This window comes from Solanum tuberosum, unplaced genomic scaffold, assembly GCF_000226075.1.
Source record: "Solanum tuberosum cultivar DM 1-3 516 R44 unplaced genomic scaffold, SolTub_3.0 scf00177, whole genome shotgun sequence".
NCBI lineage: Eukaryota > Viridiplantae > Streptophyta > Magnoliopsida > Solanales > Solanaceae > Solanum > Solanum tuberosum.
In genome coordinates, this window is record NW_006239101.1 from 55,224 (window position 1) to 66,871 (window position 11,648).

General features: G+C 31.8%; 1 protein-coding gene across 1 annotated transcript; it reads left to right on the forward strand.

The window, feature by feature from the left end:
* Positions 1-7,412: 7,412 nt before the first annotated feature.
* Positions 7,413-10,582, forward strand: LOC102587307 (BTB/POZ domain-containing protein At5g03250). The gene is made up of 4 exons (XM_006354338.1): positions 7,413-7,471; positions 8,049-8,118; positions 8,745-9,947; positions 10,130-10,582. Exons 1-4 carry the CDS (start codon positions 7,413-7,415, stop codon positions 10,580-10,582), a joined length of 1,785 nt encoding a protein of 594 aa, XP_006354400.1.
* Positions 10,583-11,648: the final 1,066 nt, after the last annotated feature.

Here is an 11,648-nt window from a genome sequence, read left to right on the forward strand (position 1 = left end):
TAGTATAATACCTCACAAAGACGCAAGCCACAGTACAAGAGAAGTAAATTGCATTAAGTAACCCTCAAATGATCAACTCGATCGAAAAAATATGCGAAGAAAATTTGTGTTCGAAATTTAAAAAGTCTAGCAAACTTTCTTAAAATTTAGTTTGCCTTTTGATATCGTGTAAACTAAATTTACCTTTTTGAGTTACAAAACTTGTAAAGTGCAACTAAAAACGTGCCTATATTTTATTTATAACATACTCCTCATTATAAATGGATCAAAAACGTATTTTCCACTTGAACATTAGTAACATCGATGTTTGAATATTGATTTGGTTGAAATTTGATAGGAAAAAAGTATTTGAAATTAACGTTAAAAAATGATATTTGAGAGTGAACCGTTATATTGTTTGTACATGAATTTCACTAAAAAAAAAATAATGATAAAGTTTCGTGAGTGAAATTCATTATTTCACTTGAAATACTTCTCAAACTGATTATTAATTCTTTGATGATTCAGATTCTCTATTTTAAATTGAAACTACATAATGGATCACTAATTAACAAATACATTTATCAAGTGTAGGAGTGACAAAATTAGTCCATAAAAATATAGCTCGATCGCCCAACCATCGCATACATACATATTTGGTCGGATCAATAATTAGCGCATGAAGATATGATCCGCCCAACTCGTGCAAGTTTGGGCAGATCGATGCATTTTTACCACCCTAGTTCAGATTACTTAAATATTAACTTGACACATAGCTCAAATTAATTCATGAGAAATCTTGTCAAAATAAAAATATTTTGAATTTTTTTATTTGATAATGTTTATATATATCTATAATAAAGAGAGAAAAATATTAGGTATTTATAAATCATATAAGAACAAACAAAGAAATTAAAATTTTATGTTATGATTCACCTTTTAACTCATTCAACCTAAGTAACTTTTAAACAAGCTAGTCATTGATTCATGGGAAAAAGGGAAAATATACCCCGAACTATCGTAAATGATATGCATATACCCTCCGTCATATTTTTGGGACATTGGTGTCCCTGCCATCCAAAAACTAGAGCATATATACCCTTTATACTAATGGAGATACACATGTCATAATCTTATCCACCGACCCGACATTTATTAAATATTGGATCAATGGATAAGATTATTGTGTCACGTGTCCCTATTTATTTAGTCTTCCGTTAGAGTGAAGGACATATATATATGCTCTAGTTTTTGGATGACAGGGGCACCAATGTCTCAAAAATATGATGGAGGGTATATGCATACCATTTACAATAATTCAGAGATATATTTGTCAGTTTTCTCTTGATTCATCCATTTATTAACTTGTCCCACTTTTATAACCCATATAACTCGATCACGCCTATTTGACACCTCTAATTAAGCGTGAAGGAAAGTGTCTTTGTCACAAAGCTATTAGAGAGGGAGACATTGGCCCATATTACTTTATTAGTATTTGACAAAAGTAAGAAGCACTTGTTGTGAAATGTTGGGTAGTTGGTGAGTATGTTGATGTAAACCTCTTTGGCCACTTGTTTTTAGTTAGTCCAACGACTGCAACTCCTTTCAGAATCTCTGTCGTCTTGGTACCCTCCCCCCCCACCAATTAAAAGACAGTAGAAGTTGGTAAAAACCTAAGAAATGTAACGTATTCGAAATATACTGGCATGACTGTTTTAAAATCAAGTTGAATTAGGGCTGTGTATCGATCGGTTCGGTTTTAAAATTTATTGATTTTACTTATCGGTTTGTAATCATGCAAAATCATTATAGAACTATTAAGATGTCGGTTATTGGTTTATCGGTTAGTAATCGTTATTGGTTCAGTTATCGGGTTAACCGTTAACCGTTAACAGTTCACACAATTTTCATTGAGAATTACTAATGGACTAATCACTAATTAACCGTATGCAGTAGCCAATAGTCACTGATGAACTTTTCTGTGTTAGTCCATTACTACATAAAACACTTAATAAAACTCCATATTAACCTGGACAGAGATGTCAATATTGCCCAAACTGGCAAACTCAAAAGGGTTCCTCATAACAACCAAGCTAATTTCGATATGAACTATCAAGAGAAATCATTACAGCACTACTAATGAAAACATTAATGATCATGAGACCATTACTAATAAAAACTTTTTCATTGCAGATTGTAGTATTGCAATATTGCAAGCATATCTCACTGACTCACTCACTGTAATGAGAAGATAAAAACAAAGACTTAAATCAAGGGAACCAACCATTGAACCTCAATTTAGACACTTAGAGAATGATATTCAATATAACTCGCCGACGTGGGAGCAGACCGTGAATCAATGAGTCATGATGTCGCAGCTTTGGAATATTATTGTGAAATTTGAGTGTCAACTATAATGTCATTGTAAAGAGTCTGAAGAATGAAGTGTAAACCCTAAAAGCTAAAAGTGCCTAACACCTTAACTGATATAAATGTAATTAATTAAACTTCTTATCGGGTTATCGGGGCACTCGATTAGAAATATGGCCAAATCGAGACCTGAACCGATAAGCCAATAAGAAGTTTATATTAAATCGAGACCCAAACTGTTAATTAATCATTAACCCGAACCATTGACCAAATAACCAAATTATCAATTCGAATTATCGACTTCGATTCGATTTTGAACCCCGCCCTAGTGTGAACTTAATATCTCTAATTTAAGAGTTGAAGGATCTCGTATTCATCCCTCCACACTGTTGGATGGTAGAACGAGAATATCGATAAACTTATTTTGTATTCTTTTTTGGATTTATTACTGGTTCCCTTTATTTTATATGTACTTACAAGTTATACCTTAATATAATTGTGTAAAAAATCATTTTTATATGTATAGGAGTAAACCTTTTCTTTTTAGAATAAGACAAGAAGATCAATTTGTAAAATTAATTAAAGTTTTAAATGTTGATGATGATAGTTAGATGTTGATGTTTAAGAGAGACTTGCGCTAGTAAGTCATGCTTGTCGAGTTCTAATTTGTTGAAAAAGAATTAGTACAAACAAAAAGAAAAAAAGCTCTAAATAGTCCTATATATTTAGACATTTAACCAAAGACATTTTTATTCTTTAATAGGAAAAGGGTCTGATATACTCTTCAATTTTGTCATTTAAAGTTGATATACCATCGTTATGAAAGTGACGCATACATACCCCTACTGTTATACAAATGACTCAAATGTATCCTTTTCCTATAACGGAAGTAAAAAATTAATTTTAGTTAAATTATTTCCCTTAGCTATACAATATTAGTGCATTTTGGTCCTAAAATTAACAAAACTTAACTCAAAAGGAATTATTTTGAACTTATAAACTATAAACAAAGAGTTATGTGAGTCTAAGTTCCATTAGTTTTAGTGTATAGTTACAAATTTAAAAGAATCGACCTAAATAGTTGCCCATCAACAAAAACAAAGATAATGGTGTGTATATATATAGACTAGAAAAAATAAATAATAAATTAGGCCAGCTATTTGTGTAAAACATCCGAAAGTATATCAATATTGTGTAAAGGATTATTAATGCTACAAATTAAAGTATAAGAAACTTCTTTTAATTCTGAGTCCAAATATAAGAGACTATTTTGAGTTTTTTCTCTATAAGCAAAACCACAAAAATAAAATAAAAAATGAAGCAAAGATGGTGGAAAATGCAATTTATAGACACGTATAGAATACGTGGAATGGACCCATGTTTTGCAAAATCAATTTAAAGAAAACGAGTAGAATGAAGACTTTGTTTATTAATTAGTAGTTGTGGCCTAAATTAAAACAATTAATGATTTTGTCATCAAGAATTTATGTTTGCTGTGTAAATGACATCATTACATGATTTATTCAACTACTGCATGATTTCCTTGTAACTTCAAATCATATCAAAACTAATTAAGTATTAGTTAAGATATTTTATTTTAAGTTATGAAAAAGATATATGTGGAGCATATTTATTGTGAGAAAATAAAATTATATTGAAAAATGTATATGTAGTTGGACAATTGGTCCAATTTTGGTAGTGGAATAGGTCCATCTTTTAGCTCAAATAGTGTGAGGCCCAAACTTTGGAAATCCAGGCCCAAAACTTCTTTTTTTTTAAAAGGAAAAATTATCTAACTATACATTTTTTTGCCCTATTTTTTTTTTTATTCTCTATCATTCTAAAAAATTACAAAAATTTCCGTTTTCACATTTTTTCTCACTTTTCCGAATACATCACTGTAAACTATCACCTCAAGTTTTTTTTTCTTTTTTTTTTCATGCCTAAAACCACCTCCATGGTATCACCACTTATATCCATCACTATGTTTTTGAATTTCAAATATTTTCTCTTTCTGATATATGATTGCAAGTTATTGAAGAGGTAGTTCTTCTTCATCAATTTTTTTTTCCACTTCATCATGTATCAACTTTATTTTTATTTTTTAGCATTTTCATCTATAGATTTAGTCGATGAAGGATGCATCTTCAACTTCAAAATCGATTGGGAAAAAAACGCCCAAAAAAGGGAGGAAAAGGTCGAGTTGTTGGTGGCTCCAGTAAGGGCTTTGGGTCGAAATCCATAGTGATGCCATTGTTGAGAGTCAAAAAAAAAACTACGAGAATTGATACAGAGCAAAAGAAAAAGTCTAGAAGGATTTATTCTTCATTGTTTTTCTTTCACCAAATTAGATTGTTGACTTATTTTTCGATATCTTGTTGTTCATCTTTTTTGTTACATATGTGTTCATTTTTTTAATGTTCTAGTTGTTTTTGTTTCTTAAATTAATGTATAACACATTCGTTTCAACATTATGATACATTACAATTTTATCAAGAGTTATTGGTGGCTTTGGTAAGGGCTTTGGGTCGAGATCCATGGGTGACGTCATTGTTGAAAGTGAAAATAGCTACAAGAGTTGATACGGAGCAAAAGAGAAAGTGTGGAAGAATTTCTTCATCATTTTATTTTTTTGCTTTTAGAAGATCAAATTGTTGATTTTTTTAAATTTTTTTTGTTGTCACCCGATCTTTTAATGTATCTAGTTGATTTTGATTCTTAAATTAATGTATAATTCGCTTATTTCACCTTTATGATACATTACAATTTTATCATGTACAATATATTGTTTTCAAATATTAGTTTTGATACATAATCCTAATTTGTTGAAAGACAAATTAGTATGTACCTTGTTCATAGTTACATATTGGATACACAACTATTACAAATTTCGTTATCTTTTACTACTGATATATACACCCAGCCTTATTCAACTAGTAGAAGGCTATCTATCTATAGACACTATCACATATAATTGTTGATACATAAATACTAATATTTTATAACAAAATCAGTTTGTATCATATTCATAGTTATGAATATGACATATAACTTTGTTATGTGTATAACATAGTTATGTATCAGATGTTGTGATGTATCACATGTTGTTAAGTATCTGCAACACTATTTTATAAATAAATCAATGCATACCATATTCACATTCATCTTTTTGTATATTGTACATAACTATATATAATTGTCGACTTTTTTTTTAATCTGTTACAATTTGTGCGAGATTTGAGAGAAGAAAATTTGAAATTTGAATTGTTTGAAGCTGTTATTTTGGAGAGATTGACATCATGATTTGGGGAACTGACATTTAATTTTATATTTAATTTCCTTTTTAATCTCAACAAACTAGTTGTATAATGTATCAAATGTGACGTATCCGGATGACAACAATTTAAGAGAATTTTTGTAAATTGAAAAAGAGTAGGGATAAGATGTAATTTGCTCCTTATATGGGATTCCTAAAATTTTAAGGGATAAAGGTCTGAAAAATATCCCAACTTTGGTCGGATTTGCTGTTGCGATACTAAACTTTCATAAGGATCTATTACCTCCCTACACTATTTAATACGTTATTTTTTACCCCCTGAACTATTTAATAGTGTATTTTAAAGGTATATATGTGCACACGTGGACACATTACTATTTATAATTTTGCATTATTTTTTATGTCCACGTGGGCAAATATATATGTTTAAAATACGGTATTAAATAGTCTAGGGAGATAATAGGTCCTCGTGAAAGTTTAGTATCGCAACAGCAAATCCGACCAAACTTAGGGTATTTTTCAGACCCTTATCCCAAATTTTAACATGAATATTTCTTGTTTATTTCACTGATTTTTATGGATATTTCAACTTGGTTATTTCACGCCGTTCACTTTTATTTGTCTACTATATTAAAAATTGATCTACCTTTTTACTTGTCACTTTTAACAGTTTAAGAAATAAACATATTTTTCTTTTCATGTTTTACACTCAACATTATTTATTCACTCTCGAAATTGTTTCTCAAGATCTAAGACTATATATCAATTGATATGGATATTGTGCACTACTAGAAACAAATGTTTTTTCCCGCACGAATCAGTGAAAAGTTTATACAATCAAACATGATTTTTTCCCCACTCATTTCTCACCAAACCAACTCACTGGGAACTGGTAAGACGCATGATGGGAAATAGATTCCGACTGAAAACACAATTTTTTTTATTTTTTTTTACCGATTCAATCAAAATATATGAGAAACTAACCATTAAACATTTTTCAATGGAAAAAATTATGATTTTTTAGTAGTAATGCTAAAATGTTATATTATTCTTATCTCTTAAGGGACATGCGGAATTTAAAATGGACAAATAAAAGTGAACAAAAAGTATTCAACCAAAGAAAAAAGATACTCTTTTTTTTACTGTATTATATGAAATTACAATATATCCCTATTTAATTTGTAATTACATTAATCCCTGAAAAAGTAAAACAAACCGGATACATAATATCCCTGAAAAAGTAACCCGAAACCTCTAGCTAATACCAGATGCTTTATGCACTAAATTATCCTAAATAGTAAGTAACATAATTTTATAAATATTTTTTAATTCGATAAATATTGATCCATTTGGTTACACTATCTCATCGTAATCGATTGAGTTGAACTCATTAGTAACAAACATCACGATCCGACCCATATAACCCTTGGATGGATCGAGCGGGTTACCAAAATAGCTAATTTAGTAGACTAAATCCACACTGAGCGAGTATTATGGGGGAGTGGTAGGACAGTTGTAACAAAAAAAAATCCCTTTAGACTAGGTACTCACTTAAAATTATGGTGAAATAAAAAAATTAAAAATAAATAAATAAAAAGGATAAAACTTCATAGTTACTTAAAATAACTACAGTAAATACTGAAATTCTTGTTTCCTTATATATATATGTAATTTTTAGTGTATTGTTTGTGTTCTTTTTTTATGCAAGGAAAGCAAAGTAGTACTCTTTCTATATATGACTTATAATTAGTGTAATTATATTCTTAGCAGAAAAAAGATTAAATTAATGGCTCTTTTGAAGCTTGGTTCTAAATCTGAAGCCTTCTGTTGTGAAGGTCAAGCTTGGTAATTCTTTTTTATTTGTATAATTTTGTTAGTTCTTTTATTCACATAATTTAGAAGAAAAAAATTGACAAGTTCTTATGTTTTTATGTTTAAGTTTTACGATTTTATAGTTGATTTCTCATATGATTGCTCAGTTGATGGTTGTTATCTCAGAATGTCATTTTTCTGAATAACTACTGGTTGAGTGATTATATATATGAGAAATCAATTTGAGAGAAGTGTTCGTCTTGTGTTATAAATGAGCTTATATCCATAGGGTATGATTCCTTCCGTCCCATTTTATGTGAAGAATTTAGTGTATGAGAGTTAAAAAATACTTAATTTTCATAATGTTGCATAACATGGGACAAGACATTGGGAATGAATTAATGATTTTTACCTCAACATTATTTGACATTCATTTAATTCAATCGAAGGTAGCCTTGGAGCAACAGTAAAGTTGTTTTCATATGACATATAGGTCACAAGTTTGATCGTGGAAACAGTCACTAATACTTGCATTGTGCACCGTGCTGGTCATTTTGGTTTTGTTTATGTAACTTGTCTTCAATAGTGAATTTATTTGGACTTTGTTCAGGCGATGTAAGTCAGGACTTCCAAGTGACATTACAATTGAAATTGGAGAAATGTCATTTTATCTACATAAGGTATACTCTTTTTTTCACTCCTTGTTATGATTTTTTTAAATCTAAGGTTCAATTCAGTATTTATTTTAGCTTTTACAATAATTATTTTAGTATTTTTAACCATACATTCATATGTACAAGTTTAGTATATTTCTAATTTTTTCTATGATTGTGGGCTTTACTTCAAAGCTATGTTGCTTAGAGACTCTCCAAAAATGTTGTCGAACGTTTTTCAGATCGTCCAAAAAATGCACTACTTTTGGAGGATCTGACATGAACCGATCGAAGTTTTGGAAGAGTCAGAGCAATATAGCTTCAAAGAAGCACGCGCTTCACTCTTGGTTTTTGCTTCAATCCCTAAGGACCTTTGTTGTTGCTGTTTTTTGCTTTTAAAAACACTGTATACAAGATAATGTTCAAAAAAACAAAATCTAGACCATCCTATTGTTGACTTTACTTCAAAGAAGTGCGCGAAAGGGGGTTTATTCCAACCCCTTTTCGCGGAAAATCACACTTGTTTATATATATATTATAGTAAATGTTGAAGTCCCTCGATGAAAATCCTGTCTCCCCCACTGCGCCCCAAGGAGTTGCTTTTTAAAGAACACTATATACAAGATGTTAGATGATATATAGTTGTGTTGCAGTTCCCTTTGCTTTCAAGAAGTGGACTACTAGAAAAGCTGATGAATGAATCAAGAAAAGACGATGGATCGTTATGCGTTCTTCAGCTTAGTGACATACCTGGTGGAGCTAAAGCATTTGAGTTAGTAGCCAAGTTTTGTTATGGTGTTAGATTTGAACTTACTCCTCTAAATGTAGTTGCCCTTAGATGTGCATCTGAGTATTTGCAAATGACAAATGAATATGGTGAAGAAAATCTTGTATCACAAACCGAGTCTTTTCTCAATGATGTTTTTAGTAATTGGACAGATACAATTAAAGCATTAGAAACTTGTGAAGAAGTGTTGTCATATGCTGAAGAGCTTCACATTGTGTCGCGATGCATAAATTCATTAGCGATGAAAGCTTGTAGCGATTCTAAGTTGCTTAATTGGCCTGTGATGGAGAATGGTAACGATAGTGTTCATGATGTATGGAATGGTATAAGCACGGGGACTAAGACACAACCGATGACTGATGATTGGTGGTACGAGGATGTGTCCTTCCTCAGCTTACCTTTGTACAAACGTTTGATTCAGGCTGTTGAAGCTGGAGGAATGAGGGCTGGGAACATATCCGGTGCACTCGTGTTTTATGCAAAGAAATATGTTCCTTTAATGAATAGGCAATCGAGCTTTAAGGACGTTACTCATGCTAAATCAGGTTCTACTCCGTCTGAGGCTGATCAAAGGGTGCTTTTAGAAGAGATCGTTGAGTTGTTACCAAAACAGAAAGGTGTAACGGAGACTAGATTTCTCCTCAGGCTGCTACGTACTGCTATGATGTTGCAGGCTAGTCCATCTTGTCAAGTAAATTTGGAAGGAAGAGTAGGGTTGCAGTTAGACCAGGCTATACTTGATGATCTGCTCATACCAAATATCGGTTACACAGTTGAAACTTTATATGATATCGACTGTTTTCAGCGTATTCTAGATCATTTCTTGTTAATAGATCAGGCTTCAGCAGCCGTATCTCCATGTATAATGGAAGAGAGTCAGTTGATTGAAGGTAGTCAGTCTTTGGCTTCCATAACAAGAGTGGCTAATCTCGTGGATTCGTATCTTGCTGAGGTTTCCCCTGATGTTAATTTCAAGTTTCCGAAATTTCAGACTCTTGCTTCTGCAATCCCAGAATATGCTAGGCCAGTCTCTGATGGTATCTATCGTGCAATCGATATATATTTGAAGGTAACACTTAAATGTATATAAACCATTTTACTCTGTTTTGTTTTATAAAGGTTGATAGTTCAGAGCAATGTTGCTCGGACTATTCAAATATATAGTTGAAATGCACTACTTCTGGACGATCTGGATGATAAACATAAGATAGAAACTACTCCCTTCGTTGAATTTAAAGGTTTCAAATGTAGGCACATCCTTGGCTGACAGACATTGAAAGAGAGCAAATGTGCAGACTAATGAATTGCCAGAAGCTGTCGTTAGAGGCCAGCACGCACGCTGCTCAAAACGAGAGGCTTCCCCTAAGGGTGATTGTTCAAGTCCTGTTTTTTGAACAGCTTCGTCTACGTACATCAATCTCTGGATGGTTCTTTGTGTCTGAAAACTCCCAAAATGTTAGCGGAGCAATTGGACAACACGCGGACAATGCTACACGAGGCAGAGGAAGGAGTGTTGAGGACATGAGGGAACGTGTTTCCGACCTTGAAAAAGAGTGTAACAACATGAAGGAAGAGTTCCAAAAGATGGTGAAATCAAAGAGGAGATGGAATATATTTTTCAGGAGAAAATCTCAGTGTAATTCAAAATCAGGAAAGCCTAGTGAAGATGCAACATGTCAAACTGTTCCACCAAAAGTTCCCTAAGTTTTAAACACTAATAAAACTGTTTTTGGAGTTTCTGAATATGAATGATTTGAAGTTTTTTTTTGTTTGGTCATTTTGACATTTGCCAATATTTGGATTCTCAAATATTTAGCATTGATCCTTTTGTTCTCATCGAAACTCTCTATAACAACGTCGTTTATTCCTTTTGGATGTTATAGCGAAATACAGAAAACATATAATATAACACAACATGAAATGTTGTTATAGAGGAAGGTTATTATAAAGATATCTGACCATAATAGTTAGTCAGAGTTTATGGATTCTAGATTCTATAAAAAGAAAGTTTCTTGATAGATTATTTATATACGTTGAATGGATTTTTTAGTACAAATACAAGGTATGTGTTATGTAAATAGAGTTGTTGGGGATTCTAAATTAAGTACATTAGTTTGGTAATGGTTGAAGCAACAAACTCGGATTCAGTTTGAAACCCTATAAAAGGGGTTAGCATGCAACAACTTTCCGTGATAGAGGCAAGTTTCTTCAAGTTCAAGTTCCGCTTGATTTCTAATCATTATGATATGAGTAAGTTCTTGCAGTTCGCTTGTTGTCTACTAATTAAACCTTCATTTGCCCCGACCTCTATGATGGATCGTAAATTAAGTGAAGTTAAATCAATGAAATGAACGGCCTAACATTTTTTACATCTAAGATAAGAAATTGGCCCAATTGAAGTTGTTGCTATATTCTCCACAACTGTGTCTAGAAATTGGGCTGAGACTTAGTGGACTCATTTTAGGCCTTGTTAAATTGGGCTGAAATGACACCAGGTAGCCACTGATTTATGCAAATGTTTCTTTTTTGGGAAAATTACTTATATACACACATTTACTTACCTTAATATCCATTTATCCCTACCTTTTTAAAAAATTTCAAAAATCTCTTTATTCCCCCAATTCATAAAATCTTCCGGATACATAAATATTTCACTCCTATTTTCAGCCTACACCCACGTTTCCCACTCCCCATATCACTCCTCCAGTTTATCCCTAAATTCTCTCCAATTCTTTAGCAGTTACAAATTTCAAATTCATTTTGATTTTCA